The 17,997-nt window shown below is 42.4% G+C and overlaps 1 protein-coding gene across 1 annotated transcript in view; it reads right to left on the bottom strand.

The window, feature by feature from the left end:
* The window catches only part of mxd3 (MAX dimerization protein 3), a 32,917-nt gene that overhangs the window by 13,559 nt on the left and 1,361 nt on the right, over window positions 1–17,997 (bottom strand). The window contains exons 2-3 of the mRNA XM_055888023.1: window positions 2,526–2,631; window positions 693–722 (exon numbers count right to left, since the gene is read on the bottom strand). Of these exons, the coding sequence (XP_055743998.1) occupies window positions 693–722; window positions 2,526–2,631 (136 nt within the window). The remainder of the gene's footprint in view (window positions 1–692; window positions 723–2,525; window positions 2,632–17,997) is intronic.

The raw sequence follows: 17,997 nt of genomic DNA, 5'->3' as shown, positions 1-17,997 counted from the left end.
CGTTGGTGCGGCTGGCTTCCCGGGTTAAGTGGGCATTGTGTCAAGAAGCAGTGCGGCTTGGTTGGGTCGTGTTTCGGAGGACGCACGGCTCTCGACCTTCGCCTCTCCCGAGTCCGTACGGGAGTTGCAGCGATGAGCCAAGACTGTAACTACCAACTAGATACCATGAAATTGGGGAGAAAAGGTCATTTTTTTAAATAAGAACTAAATACATTTTAAAAAGTCAGTCATCTAAAACTAAGTTTGGAAACATCTGAACATGATTACATCATCACAACAAGGAAGTGAAGGGTGGGTTTTGATTTGACGATGTCCATCTGCCCACTAACATGGGGTGGAACCCTCTATTCAGTTCGCTGCAGCTAGCGACCGGAACATCATTAACCGATGTCCATCTGCCCACTAACATGGGGTGAACCCTCTATTCAGTTCGCTGCAGCTAGCGACCGGAACATCATTAACCGAAACGCAGAATCTGACAGGAAACACACGTCCAAGCGCTGACGTTTTTCTTCTTCTAATGAACAACAGAAAAAACACGCTTGTCAATCTGTGTGTTCAGTGGCTCGTTTAAACAGGTATCTTTCGTTTTATGCCTGTGTTGTGACTATTATAATTAGAAAATGTACTAATGGGAAATCTACACAGTGGTTGCCAAAGGTAGAAGGTCACAGGATAGAATGGTTCTTTACCTGTGCTTCTCCAACTCATTATGGACTGTCCTGTGGACATAGACAGCACAATTCATTATTAGTGAGTTTATAAAGCACTAAAGCATAAAGTCATTGTTACGTATTTCAGATTCATAACATATCATTTTAACAATAAAAAGTATACTAGTCAGCACACATTCTCCAGTGCAACCAAATGCTGACTACAGCTACACCCCGTCCCTAGCTAGCTGTCAGACAGACTAGTAGTTTCAGAGAGTCACACCCCGTCCCTAGCTAGCTGTCAGACAGACTAGTCAGTTAGAGAGCCACATCCCGTCCCTAGCTAGCTGTCAGACAGACTAGTCAGTTAGAGAGCCACACCCCGTCCCTAGCTAGCTGTCAGACAGACTAGTAGTTTCAGAGAGTCACACCCCGTCCCTAGCTAGCTGTCAGACAGACTAGTAGTTTCAGAGAGTCACATCCTGTCCCTAGCTAGCTGTCAGACAGACTAGTAGTTTCAGAAAGCCACACCCCGTCCCTAGCTAGCTGTCAGACAGACTAGTCAGTTAGAGAGCCACACCCCGTCCCTAGCTAGCTGTCAGACAGACTAGTAGTTTCAGAGAGTCACACCCCGTCCCTAGCTAGCTGTCAGACAGACTAGTCAGTTAGAGAGCCACATCCCGTCCCTAGCTAGCTGTCAGACAGACTAGTCAGTTAGAGAGTCACACCCCGTCCCTAGCTAGCTGTCAGACAGACTAGTCAGTTAGAGAGCCACATCCCGTCCCTAGCTAGCTGTCAGACAGACTAGTCAGTTAGAGAGTCACACCCCGTCCCTAGCTAGCTGTCAGACAGACTAGTCAGTTAGAGAGCCACACCCCGTCCCTAGCTAGCTGTCAGACAGACTAGTAGTTTCAGAGACCCACACCCCGTCCCTAGCTAGCTGTCAGACAGACTAGTAGTTTCAGAGAGTCACACCCCGTCCCTAGCTAGCTGTCAGACAGACTAGTAGTTTCAGAGAGTCACACCCCGTCCCTAGCTAGCTGTCAGACAGACTAGTCAGTTAGAGAGCCACATCCCGTCCCTAGCTAGCTGTCAGACAGACTAGTCAGTTAGAGAGCCACATCCTGTCCCTAGCTAGCTGTCAGACAGACTAGTCAGTTAGAGAGTCACATCCCCGTCCCTAGCTAGCTGTCAGACAGACTAGTCAGTTAGAGAGCCACATCCCGTCCCTAGCTAGCTGTCAGACAGACTAGTCAGTTAGAGAGTCACACCCCGTCCCTAGCTAGCTGTCAGACAGACTAGTCAGTTAGAGAGTCACATCCCCGTTACTAGCTAGCTGTCAGACAGACTAGTCAGTTAGAGAGTCACATCCCGTCCCTAGCTAGCTGTCAGACAGACTAGTCAGTTAGAGAGCCACATCCCGTCCCTAGCTAGCTGTCAGACAGACTAGTCAGTTAGAGAGTCACATCCCCGTTACTAGCTAGCTGTCAGACAGACTAGTCAGTTAGAGAGCCACATCCCGTCCCTAGCTAGCTGTCAGACAGACTAGTCAGTTAGAGAGTCACATCCCCGTTACTAGCTAGCTGTCAGACAGACTAGTCAGTTAGAGAGTCACATCCCCGTCCCTAGCTAGCTGTCAGACAGACTAGTCAGTTAGAGAGTCACATCCCCGTCCCTAGCTAGCTGTCAGACAGACTAGTCAGTTAGAGAGCCACATCCCGTCCCTAGCTAGCTGTCAGACAGACTAGTCAGTTAGAGAGTCACATCCCCGTTACTAGCTAGCTGTCAGACAGACTAGTAGTTTCAGAGAGTCACACCCCGTCCCTAGCTAGCTGTCAGACAGACTAGTCAGTTAGAGAGTTATATAATCACCTGTTGCTACCGGCAGCCTGCAGCTTCTTGTTCTTCTGCTTCCGCTTCTTATCAGAGTCCCCTGGACTGTAGAAGGGCAACACTGATGCATAGCCATGCTCTGCCTCTGGAGGGAGGGAGGGAGGGAGGGAGGGAGGGAGGGAGGGAGGGAGGGAGGGAGAGGGAGAGGGAGAGGGAGAGGGAGAGGGAGAGAGAGAGAGAGAGAGAGAGAGAGAGAGAGAGAGAGAGAGAGAGAGAGAGAGAGAGAGAGAGAATCGTTTCAACGGGACGTTGTGACATAAAGTCCTTACTTTGGGTTGCAGTTAAACTTATGTTTTCACAGACTATTGCCTTGGGAAATCAATGACAGGCTAAAATGAACAAATCAATGTGATTGTAAACACGAAGTTCAATGTTAGGCGTTTGACTGATGTTTAGGTATGTTCTGCTTCCTGGACAGAAAAGAACGAAAGGACAAGTTTTAATTGACACTCACAGAGCCTTCAGAAAGCATTCAGACCCTAGACGTTGTGTTACAGGCTGAATTTAAAATGCATTAAATGTAGATGTTTGTGTCACTGGCCTACACACAATACGCCATAATGTCAAAGTAGATTTATGTTTTTAGAAATGTTTACAAAAGTGAAAATCTGAAATGTCTTTAGTCAATAAGTATTCAGCCTCTTTTGTCATGGTAAGGAGCCTAAACAAGTTCAGGAGTAGAAATGTGCTTAACATTTACATTTAAGTAATTTAGCAAACGCTCTTATCCAGAGCGACTTACAAATTGGAAAGTTCATACATATTCATCCTGGTCCCCCCGTGGGAAATGAACCCTGGTCCCCCCATGGGAATTGAACCCACAACCCTGGCGTTGCAAGCGCCATGCTCTACCAACTGAGCCACACGGGACCACATAACTAGCCACATAATAAGTTGTATGGACTCTGTGTGCAATAATAGTGTTTTAACATGATTTTTTTAATGACTACCTCATCTCTGTAGCCCACACATTATCTGTAAGGTCCCTCAGTTTGAGCAGTGAATTTCAAACACAGATTCAACCACAAAGACCAGGGAGGTTTTCCAATGCCTCGCAAAGAAGGGCACACTGTCAGATGGGTAAAAATATATTAAAAACACAGACCCTTTGGCTTTGAGCATGGTTAAGGTATTTATTACACTTTGGATGGGGTATCAATACACCCCCCCCCCCCCCCCAAAAAAAATGGAAAGACACCTAGTAAAATACTACTCGAGCAGAAGTCTTAAAGTATTTGTTTTTAAATATACTTAAGTATCAAAGGTAAATGGAATAGAGCAAAAACACAACATCTTAGAGGAAAACCTGCTTCGGTTTCCACCGTTCAGCAGGACAACAACCTACAACACAAGGCCAAATCTACACTGGAGACGGTGAAGAGTGGCCCGAGTTACAGTTTTGACTTAAATCAACCTGAAAACTATGGCAAGACTTTGAAAATGGTTGTGTAGCAATGATCAACAACCAACTTGACGGAGCTTGAAGTAAAATAATAAATGGGCAAATGTTGCACAATCCTGGTGTGGAAAGCTGTTAGAGCAGGGTGCAAATGACGGGGCAGCCAGGCGGGACTCCCCTGAATCAAAAGTCTACGGTGGTAAATATGTTTTACAGAGGTAAATATGGTGGTAAATATGTTTTACAGTGGTAAATATGGTGGTAAATATGTTTTACAGTGGTAAATATGTTTTACGGTGGTAAATATGGTGGTAAATATGTTTTACGGTGGTAAATATGAAAATACAAGCTTCCAAATGAAAGTAACACCTCTGTGTCTTGGTTTAAACCATATCTTTCTATGTGGCTACACAAACCATCTCCTTGTTGACGGACGGTACTGAACTCAGTAGTGCTGCATTTCAGCCTCAGCTAAGCTCCTATAAAAGGATAGATGTCCCTGTGTACTTCCTCATTTTCTCTATTTGTTTGCCCTGCGTCTTTGATTTAAAAAAAAAAAAAAGCCTTTATTCCAATGCATTAGATTTATACATTGATGCATCACTGTCTGCTTTTGTCAGTCAGCTGTTTAGAGCGCTCGTTGTTTTTACAGTTGCATCGTGGGTATTGGTATTCTCTGTGAAATCCGTGGCCACAAGAAGTAGTTCACTTATTTAACTTGTTTTTTATTTTCTATCAGTATTTGTTTTATTTCCTGGATCAGCTGATGATGGTCAACAATATCACTAGACAACTAGCCTACAGCTAGACACCAATATCACTAGACAACTAGTCTACAGCTAGACACCAATATCACTAGACAACTAGCCTACAGCTAGACACCAATATCACTAGACAACTAGTCTACAGCTAGACACCAATATCACAAGACACCAATATCACTAGACAACTAGTCTACAGCTAGACACCAATATCACAAGACACCAATATCACTAGACAACTAGTCTACAGCTAGACACCAATATCACTAGACAACTAGTCTACAGCTAGACACCAATATCACTAGACAACTAGCCTACAGCTAGACACCAATATCACTAGACAACTAGCCTACAGCTAGACACCAATATCACTAGACACCAATATCACTAGACAACTAGCCTACAGCTAGACACCAATATCACTAGACAACTAGCCTACAGCTAGACACCAATATCACTAGACACCAATATCACTAGACACCTAGCCTACAGCTAGACACCAATATCACTAGACACCAATATCACTAGACAACTAGCCTACAGCTAGACACCAATATCACTAGACACCAAAATCACTAGACAACTAGCCTACAGCTAGACACCAATATCACTAGACAACTAGCCTACAGCTAGACACCAATATCACTAGACAACTAGCCTACAGCTAGACACCAATATCACTAGACAACTAGTCTACAGCTAGACACCAATATCACTAGACAACTAGCCTACAGCTAGACACCAATATCACTAGACAACTAGTCTACAGCTAGACACCAATATCACAAGACACCAATATCACTAGACAACTAGTCTACAGCTAGACACCAATATCACAAGACACCAATATCACTAGACAACTAGTCTACAGCTAGACACCAATATCACTAGACAACTAGCCTACAGCTAGACACCAATATCACTAGACACCAATATCACTAGACACCTAGCCTACAGCTAGACACCAATATCACTAGACACCAATATCACTAGACAACTAGCCTACAGCTAGACACCAATATCACTAGACACCAAAATCACTAGACAACTAGCCTACAGCTAGACACCAATATCACTAGACAACTAGCCTACAGCTAGACACCAATATCACTAGACAACTAGCCTACAGCTAGACACCAATATCACTAGACAACTAGCCTACAGCTAGACACCAATATCACTAGACAACTAGCCTACAGCTAGACACCAATATCACTAGACAACTAGCCTACAGCTAGACACCAATATCACTAGACACCAATATCACTAGACAACTAGCCTACAGCTAGACACCAATATCACTAGACAACTAGTCTACAGCTAGACACCAATATCACTAGACAACTAGTCTACAGCTAGACACCAATATCACTAGACAACTAGCCTACAGCTAGACACCAACATCACTAGACAACTAGCCTACAGCTAGACACCAATATCACTAGACAACTAGCCTACAGCTAGACACCAATATCACTAGACAACTAGTCTACAGCTAGACACCAATATCACTAGACAGCTAGACACCAATATCACTAGACACCAATATCACTAGACAACTAGCCTACAGCTAGACACCAATATCACTAGACAACTAGCCTACAGCTAGACACCAACATCACTAGACAACTAACCTACAGCTAGACACCAATAGCACTAGACAACTAGCCTACAGCTAGACACCAATATCACTAGACACCAATATCACTAGACAACTAGCCTACAGCTAGACACCAATATCACCAGACAACTAGTCTACAGCTAGACACCAATATCACTAGACACCAATATCACTAGACAACTAGCCTACAGCTAGAGACCAATATCACTAGACAACTAGTCTACAGCTAGACACCAAAATCACTAGACAACTAGTCTACAGCTAGACACCAATATCACTAGACACCAATACCACTAGACACCAATACCACTAGACAACTAGCCTACAGCTAGACACCAATATCACTAGACAACTAGCCTACAGCTAGACACCAATATCGCTAGACACCAATATCAATAGACACCAATATCACTAGACACCAATATCACTAGACACCAATATCACTAGACACCAATATCACTAGACAACTAGTCTACAACTAGACACCAATATCACTAGACAACTAGCCTACAACTAGACACCAATATCACTAGACAACTAGCCTAGAGCTAGATACCAATATCACTAGACACCAATATCACTAGACACCAATATCACTAGACACCAATATCACTAGACAACTAGCCTACAGCTAGACACCAATATCACTAGACAACTAGTCTACAGCTAGACACCAATATCACTAGACAACTAGCCTACAGCTAGACACCAATATCACTAGACAACTAGTCTACAGCTAGACACCAATATCACTAGACACCAATTTCACTAGACACCAATATCACTAGACAACTAGTCTACAGCTAGACACCAATATCACTAGACACCAATTTCACTAGACACCAATATCACTAGACAACTAGCCTTCAACTAGACACCAATATCACTAGACAACTAGCCTACAGCTAGACACCAATATCACTAGACAACTAGCCTACAGCTAGACACCAACATCACTAGACAACTAGTCTACAGCTAGACACCAATATCGCTAGACACCAATATCACTAGACACCAATATCACTAGACACCAATATCACTAGACACCAATATCATTAGCCAACTAGCCTACAGCTAGACACCAATATCACTAGACAACTAGTCTACAGCTAGACACCGATATCACTAGACAACTAGTCTACAGCTAGACACCAATATCACAAGATACCAATATCACTAGACACCAATATCACTAGACAACTAGCCTTCAACTAGACACCAATATCACTAGACAACTAGCCTACAGCTAGACACCAATATCACTAGACACCAATATCACTAGACACCAATATCACTAGACACCAATATCACTAGACACCAATATCACTAGACACCAATATCACTAGACACCAATATCACTAGACAACTAGCCTACAGCTAGACACCAATATCACTAGACAACTAGTCTACAGCTAGACACCAATATCACTAGACAACTAGCCTACAGCTAGACACCAATATCACTAGACAACAATATCACTAGACACCAATATCACTAGACACCAATATCACTAGACACCAATATCACTAGACAACTAGCCTACAGCTAGACACCAATATCACTAGACAACTAGCCTACAGCTAGAGACCAATATCACTAGACACCAATATCACTAGACACCAATATCACTAGACAACTAGCCTTCAGCTAGACACCAATATCACTAGATAACTAGTCTACAGCTAGACACCAATATCACTAGACAACTAGTCTACAGCTAGACACCAATATCACTAGACAACTAGTCTACAGCTAGACACCAATATCACTAGATAACTAGTCTACAGCTAGACACCAATATCACTAGACAACTAGTCTACAGCTAGACACCAATATCACTAGACAACTAGTCTACAGCTAGACACCAATATCGCTAGACACCAATATCACTAAACACCAATATCACTAGACACCAATATCACTAGACACCAATATCACCAGACAACTAGTCTACAGCTAGACACCAATATCGCTAGACACCAATATCACTAAACACCAATATCACTAGACACCAATATCACTAGACACCAATATCACTAGACACCAATATCACTAGACACCAATATCACTAGACAACTAGCCTTCAGCTAGACACCAATATCACTAGATAACTAGTCTACAGCTAGACACCAATATCACTAGACAACTAGTCTACAGCTAGACACCAATATCACTAGACAACTAGTCTACAGCTAGACACCAATATCACTAGATAACTAGTCTACAGCTAGACACCAATATCACTAGACACCAATATCACTAGACACCAATATCACTAGACACCAATATCACTAGATACCAATATCACTAGACACCAATATCACTAGACACCAATATCACTAGACACCAATATCACTAGACACCAATATCACTAGACACCAATATCACTAGACAACTAGCCTACAGCTAGACACCAATATCACTAGACAACTAGTCTACAGCTAGACACCAATATCACTAGACAACTAGCCTACAGCTAGACACCAATATCACTAGACAACAATATCACTAGACACCAATATCACTAGACACCAATATCACTAGACACCAATATCACTAGACAACTAGCCTACAGCTAGAGACCAATATCACTAGACACCAATATCACTAGACACCAATATCACTAGACAACTAGCCTTCAGCTAGACACCAATATCACTAGATAACTAGTCTACAGCTAGACACCAATATCACTAGACAACTAGTCTACAGCTAGACACCAATATCACTAGACAACTAGTCTACAGCTAGACACCAATATCACTAGATAACTAGTCTACAGCTAGACACCAATATCACTAGACAACTAGTCTACAGCTAGACACCAATATCACTAGACAACTAGTCTACAGCTAGACACCAATATCGCTAGACACCAATATCACTAAACACCAATATCACTAGACACCAATATCACTAGACACCAATATCACTAGACACCAATATCACCAGACAACTAGTCTACAGCTAGACACCAATATCACTAGACAACTAGCCTACAGCTAGACACCAATATCACCAGACAACTAGTCTACAGCTAGACACCAATATCGCTAGACACCAATATCACTAAACACCAATATCACTAGACACCAATATCACTAGACACCAATATCACTAGACACCAATATCACTAGACACCAATATCACTAGACAACTAGCCTTCAGCTAGACACCAATATCACTAGATAACTAGTCTACAGCTAGACACCAATATCACTAGACAACTAGTCTACAGCTAGACACCAATATCACTAGACAACTAGCCTACAGCTAGACACCAATATCACTAGACAACAATATCACTAGACACCAATATCACTAGACACCAATATCACTAGACACCAATATCACTAGACAACTAGCCTACAGCTAGACACCAATATCACTAGACAACTAGCCTACAGCTAGAGACCAATATCACTAGACACCAATATCACTAGACACCAATATCACTAGACAACTAGCCTTCAGCTAGACACCAATATCACTAGATAACTAGTCTACAGCTAGACACCAATATCACTAGACAACTAGTCTACAGCTAGACACCAATATCACTAGACAACTAGTCTACAGCTAGACACCAATATCACTAGATAACTAGTCTACAGCTAGACACCAATATCACTAGACAACTAGTCTACAGCTAGACACCAATATCACTAGACAACTAGTCTACAGCTAGACACCAATATCGCTAGACACCAATATCACTAAACACCAATATCACTAGACACCAATATCACTAGACACCAATATCACCAGACAACTAGTCTACAGCTAGACACCAATATCGCTAGACACCAATATCACTAAACACCAATATCACTAGACACCAATATCACTAGACACCAATATCACTAGACACCAATATCACTAGACACCAATATCACCAGACAACTAGTCTACAGCTAGACACCAATATCACTAGACAACTAGTCTACAGCTAGACACCAATATCACTAGACAACTAGTCTACAGCTAGACACCAATATCACTAGACAACTAGCCTACAGCTAGACACCAATATCACTAGACAACTAGCCTACAGCTAGACACCAATATCACTAGACACCAATATCACTAGACAACTAGTCTACAACTAGACACCAACATCACTAGACAACTAGCCTACAGCTAGACACCAATATCACTAGACAACTAGCCTACAGCTAGACACCAATATCACTAGACACCAATATCACTAGACAACTAGCCTACAGCTACACACCAATATCACTAGACACCAATATCACTAGACAACTAGCCTACAACTAGACACCAATATCACTAGACACCAATATCACTAGACACCAATATCACTAGACACCAATATCACTAGACAACTAGTCTACAACTAGACACCAATATCACTAGACAACTAGCCTACAGCTAGACACCAATATCACTAGACACCAATATCACTAGACAACTAGTCTACAACTAGACACCAACATCACTAGACAACTAGCCTACAGCTAGACACCAATATCACTAGACAACTAGCCTACAGCTAGACACCAATATCACTAGACACCAATATCACTAGACACCAATATCACTAGACAACTAGTCTACAGCTAAACAACAATATCACTAAACAACTAGTCTACAGCTAGACACCAATATCACTAGACACCAATATCACTAGACAACTAGCCTTCAACTAGACACCAATATCACTAGACAACTAGCCTACAGCTAGTTACCAATATCACTAGACAACTAGCCTACAGCTAGACACCAATATCACTAGACAACTAGCCAAGAGATAAACACCAATATCACTAGACAACTAGCCTACAGCTAGACACCAATATCACTAGACAACTAGTCTACAGCTAGACACCAATATCGCTAGACACCAATATCACTAAACACCAATATCACTAGACACCAATATCACTAGACACCAATATCACCAGACAACTAGTCTACAGCTAGACACCAATATCGCTAGACACCAATATCACTAAACACCAATATCACTAGACACCAATATCACTAGACACCAATATCACTAGACACCAATATCACTAGACACCAATATCACCAGACAACTAGTCTACAGCTAGACACCAATATCACTAGACAACTAGTCTACAGCTAGACACCAATATCACTAGACAACTAGTCTACAGCTAGACACCAATATCACTAGACAACTAGCCTACAGCTAGACACCAATATCACTAGACAACTAGCCTACAGCTAGACACCAATATCACTAGACACCAATATCACTAGACAACTAGTCTACAACTAGACACCAACATCACTAGACAACTAGCCTACAGCTAGACACCAATATCACTAGACAACTAGCCTACAGCTAGACACCAATATCACTAGACACCAATATCACTAGACAACTAGCCTACAGCTACACACCAATATCACTAGACACCAATATCACTAGACAACTAGCCTACAACTAGACACCAATATCACTAGACACCAATATCACTAGACACCAATATCACTAGACACCAATATCACTAGACAACTAGTCTACAACTAGACACCAATATCACTAGACAACTAGCCTACAGCTAGACACCAATATCACTAGACACCAATATCACTAGACAACTAGTCTACAACTAGACACCAACATCACTAGACAACTAGCCTACAGCTAGACACCAATATCACTAGACAACTAGCCTACAGCTAGACACCAATATCACTAGACACCAATATCACTAGACACCAATATCACTAGACAACTAGTCTACAGCTAAACAACAATATCACTAAACAACTAGTCTACAGCTAGACACCAATATCACTAGACACCAATATCACTAGACAACTAGCCTTCAACTAGACACCAATATCACTAGACAACTAGCCTACAGCTAGTTACCAATATCACTAGACAACTAGCCTTCAACTAGACACCAATATCACTAGACAACTAGCCTACAGCTAGAGACCAATATCACTAGACACCAATATCACTAGACACCAATATCACTAGACAACTAGCCAAGAGATAAACACCAATATCACTAGACAACTAGCCTACAGCTAGACACCAATATCACTAGACAACTAGTCTACAGCTAGACACCAACATCACTAGACAACTAGCCTTCAACTAGACACCAACATCACTAGACAACTAGCCTACAGCTAGTTACCAATATCACTAGACAACTAGCCTTCAACTAGACACCAATATCACTAGACAACTAGCCAAGAGATAAACACCAATATCACTAGACAACTAGCCTACAGCTAGACACCAATATCACTAGACAACTAGTCTACAGCTAGACACCAATATCACTAGACAGCTAGACACCAATATCACTAGACACCAATATCACTAGACAACTAGCCTACAGCTAGACACCAATATCACTAGACAACTAGCCTACAGCTAGACACCAACATCACTAGACAACTAACCTACAGCTAGACACCAATAGCACTAGACAACTAGCCTACAGCTAGACACCAATATCACTAGACACCAATATCACTAGACAACTAGCCTACAGCTAGACACCAATATCACCAGACAACTAGTCTACAGCTAGACACCAATATCACTAGACACCAATATCACTAGACAACTAGCCTACAGCTAGAGACCAATATCACTAGACAACTAGTCTACAGCTAGACACCAAAATCACTAGACAACTAGTCTACAGCTAGACACCAATATCACTAGACACCAACATCACTAGACAACTAGCCTACAGCTAGACACCAATATCACTAGACAACTAGCCTACAGCTAGACACCAATATCACTAGACACCAACATCACTAGACAACTAGCCTTCAACTAGACACCAATATCACTAGACAACTAGCCTACAGCTAGACACCAATATCACTAGACACCAATATCACTAGACACCAATATCACTAGACACCAATATCACTAGACACCAATATCACTAGACACCAATATCACTAGACACCAATATCACTAGACACCAATATCACTAGACAACTAGCCTACAGCTAGACACCAATATCACTAGACAACTAGTCTACAGCTAGACACCAATATCACTAGACAACTAGCCTACAGCTAGACACCAATATCACTAGACAACAATATCACTAGACACCAATATCACTAGACACCAATATCACTAGACACCAATATCACTAGACAACTAGCCTACAGCTAGACACCAATATCACTAGACAACTAGCCTACAGCTAGAGACCAATATCACTAGACACCAATATCACTAGACACCAATATCACTAGACAACTAGCCTTCAGCTAGACACCAATATCACTAGATAACTAGTCTACAGCTAGACACCAATATCACTAGACAACTAGTCTACAGCTAGACACCAATATCGCTAGACACCAATATCACTAAACACCAATATCACTAGACACCAATATCACTAGACACCAATATCACCAGACAACTAGTCTACAGCTAGACACCAATATCGCTAGACACCAATATCACTAAACACCAATATCACTAGACACCAATATCACTAGACACCAATATCACTAGACACCAATATCACTAGACACCAATATCACCAGACAACTAGTCTACAGCTAGACACCAATATCACTAGACAACTAGTCTACAGCTAGACACCAATATCACTAGACAACTAGTCTACAGCTAGACACCAATATCACTAGACAACTAGCCTACAGCTAGACACCAATATCACTAGACAACTAGCCTACAGCTAGACACCAATATCACTAGACACCAATATCACTAGACAACTAGTCTACAACTAGACACCAACATCACTAGACAACTAGCCTACAGCTAGACACCAATATCACTAGACAACTAGCCTACAGCTAGACACCAATATCACTAGACACCAATATCACTAGACAACTAGTCTACAACTAGACACCAATATCACTAGACACCAATATCACTAGACAACTAGCCTACAGCTACACACCAATATCACTAGACACCAATATCACTAGACAACTAGCCTACAACTAGACACCAATATCACTAGACACCAATATCACTAGACACCAATATCACTAGACACCAATATCACTAGACAACTAGTCTACAACTAGACACCAATATCACTAGACAACTAGCCTACAGCTAGACACCAATATCACTAGACACCAATATCACTAGACAACTAGTCTACAACTAGACACCAACATCACTAGACAACTAGCCTACAGCTAGTTACCAATATCACTAGACACCAATATCACTAGACAACTAGCCTACAGCTAGACACCAATATCACTAGACAACTAGCCTACAGCTAGACACCAATATCACTAGACACCAATATCACTAGACACCAATATCACCAGACAACTAGTCTACAGCTAGACACCAATATCACTAGACAACTAGCCTACAGCTAGACACCAATATCACTAGACACCAATATCACTAGACACCAATATCACTAGACAACTAGTCTACAGCTAAACAACAATATCACTAAACAACTAGTCTACAGCTAGACACCAATATCACTAGACACCAAAATCACTAGACAACTAGCCTACAGCTAGTTACCAATATCACTAGACAACTAGCCTACAGCTAGACACCAATATCACTAGACAACTAGCCAAGAGATAAACACCAATATCACTAGACAACTAGCCTTCAACTAGACACCAACATCACTAGACAACTAGCCTACAGCTAGACACCAATATCACTAGACAACTAGTCTACAGCTAGTTACCAATATCACTAGATAACTAGTCTACAGCTAGACACCAATATCACTAGACAACTAGCCAAGAGATAAACACCAATATCACTAGACACCAATATCACTAGACACCAATATCACTAGACAACTAGCCTACAGCTAGACACCAATATCACTAACCCACTGTTCCTAGGCCATCATTGATAAATAAGAATTAGTTCTTAACTGACTAGTTAAATAAAGATAAAATACATTAATGACAGCAGGCTGATGCCTATAGTTGTCTCTTTCTGTTATATTTTTTAAATTGAACCTAAATTTAACTTGGCAAGTCAGTTAAGAACAAATTCTAATTTACAATGGCGGCCTACCCCGGAACAAACCCAGACGACGCTGGGCCAATTGTGCGCCGCCCTGTGGGACTCCCAATCACGGCTGGATATGATACAGCCAGGATTCGAACCATGGACTGTAGTGACACCTCTTGCAATGAGATGCAGTGCCTTAGACCACTGCGCCACTCGGGAGACCCTATGTATGTAATGTAATGTAGCATAGGCCTACATTATTGTGGATTTGTGTGCCAATGAGAACTGTTTTCGCGGACAAACAACATTAAATGTCACGTAGGCATAGCTACACTTACAGTGCATTTACCCCTGAAATCTCCAAGATCCAGGATTCGTTTAGAGATTAAGTTCACTGTTGTACTTCAATTGTTAAATGCTTAATAATTACTAATAACACTGTTATAAATGGCATTAATGTAAGGAAAGAAAGGTGTCGCCCGATCTGTGAAGACAACCATTAAATCATGAACTAGGGTGTAAAACACGTGTTGATTAAACGTGTGTGTTATATTGAATATAGGCTACCTGTTCTGTGTGTGTTCCTAGTGGAGGGTAGACTACCAGCAGTACTGTAGTCCTAGTGGAGGGTAGACTACCAGCAGTACTGTAGTCCTAGTGGAGGGTAGACTACCAGCAGTACTGTAGTCCTAGTGGAGGGTAGACTACCGGCAGTACTGTAGTCCTAGTGGAGGGTAGACTACCAGCAGTACTGTAGTCCTAGTGGAGGGTAGACTACCAGCAGTACTGTAGTCCTAGTGGAGGGTAGACTACCAGCAGTACTGTAGTCCTAGTGGAGGGTAGACTACCAGCAGTACTGTAGTCCTAGTGGAGGGTAGACTACCAGCAGTACTGTAGTCCTAGTGGAGGGTAGACTACTAGCAGTACTGTAGTCCTAGTGGAGGGTAGACTACCGGCAGTACTGTAGTCCTAGTGGAGGGTAGACTACCAGCAGTACTGTAGTCCTAGTGGAGGGTAGACTACCGGCAGTACTGTAGTCCTAGTGGAGGGTAGACTACCAGCAGTACTGTAGTCCTAGTGGAGGGTAGACTACCAGCAGTACTGTAGTCCTAGTGGAGGGTAGACTACCAGCAGTACTGTAGTCTAGTGGAGGGTAGACTACCAGCAGTACTGTAGTCCTAGTGGAGGGTAGACTACCAGCAGTACTGTAGTCCTAGTGGAGGGTAGACTACCAGCAGTACTGTAGTCCTAGTGGAGGGTAGACTACCAGCAGTACTGTAGTCCTAGTGGAGGGTAGACTACCAGCAGTACTGTAGTCCTAGTGGAGGGTAGACTACCAGCAGTACTGTAGTCCTAGTGGAGGGTAGACTACCAGCAGTACTGTAGTCTAGTGGAGGGTAGACTACCAGCAGTACTGTAGTCCTAGTGGAGGGTAGACTACCAGCAGTACTGTAGTCCTAGTGGAGGGTAGACTACCAGCAGTACTGTAGTCCTAGTGGAGGGTAGACTACCAGCAGTACTGTAGTCCTAGTGGAGGGTAGACTACCGGCAGTACTGTAGTCCTAGTGGAGGGTAGACTACCAGCAGTACTGTAGTCCTAGTGGAGGGTAGACTACCAGCAGTGGTGTAGTCCTAGTGGAGGGTAGACTACCAGCAGTACTGTAGTCCTAGTGGAGGGTAGACTACCAGCAGTACTGTAGTCCTAGTGGAGGGTAGACTACCGGCAGTACTGTAGTCCTAGTGGAGGGTAGACTACCAGCAGTACTGTAGTCCTAATGGAGGGTAGACTACCAGCAGTACTGTAGTCCTAGTGGATGTAAACACAGTTTCCCCACCTTTTCCAGATAAATGCATTGGCAATAGAGGGAGTGATGCTTTTTTTCCCACTGCAACCAGCAATCAGAATGACCCACCTATGTATTTGACCACTACATCACTGTCTGCCACTAGGCCTGTTGGAAGTTCATAGTAAATGTACCATGTGAGTTAGGGGGACCATTCCTTTTTTCCTCTAGACAGTTTCAGCCCCATTTCAGGTGTCCCTACTTTTCAGGCTAAAAAAAAAAGGTCAATTTGTCAGCATGACGTATCAATTAATGTAGGCCTAATCTATGGTAATGTATTAATGTAGGCCTAATCGATGGTAATCAATTAATGTAGGCCTAATCGATGGTAATTAATTAATGTAGGCCTAATCGATGGTAATCAATTAATGTAGGCCTAATCGATGGTAATATATGAATGTAGGCCTAATCAATGGTAATCTATGAATGCAGGCTTAATCAATGGTAATCTATGAATGCAGGCTTAATCAATGGCATTCGCGGACGTCATAAGTCACACTGTGGTGTTTGGTAAACAGGTGTCTATTTCCACTCGTCAAATAGTGCGAGTGTGTATGCAGTGAACTGTTTAGACACTGGGTGTATGCAGTGAACTGTTTAGACACTGGGTGTATGCAGTGAACTGTTTAGACGCTGGGTGTATGCAGTGAACTGTTTAGACGCTGGGTGTATGCAGTGAACTGTTTAGACGCTGGGTGTATGCAGTGAACTGTTTAGACGCTGGGTGTATGCAGTGAACTGTTTAGACGCTGGGTGTATGCAGTGAACTGTTTAGACGCTGGGTGTATGCAGTGAACTGTTTAGACGCTGGGATTATTTTGGAGTGGACAGGTAGACTACTTTGTGA

Source organism: Salvelinus fontinalis, chromosome 29 (genome assembly GCF_029448725.1).
Source record: "Salvelinus fontinalis isolate EN_2023a chromosome 29, ASM2944872v1, whole genome shotgun sequence".
Lineage (NCBI taxonomy): Eukaryota > Metazoa > Chordata > Actinopteri > Salmoniformes > Salmonidae > Salvelinus > Salvelinus fontinalis.
This window is presented reverse-complemented; position numbering and strand designations above follow the sequence as displayed.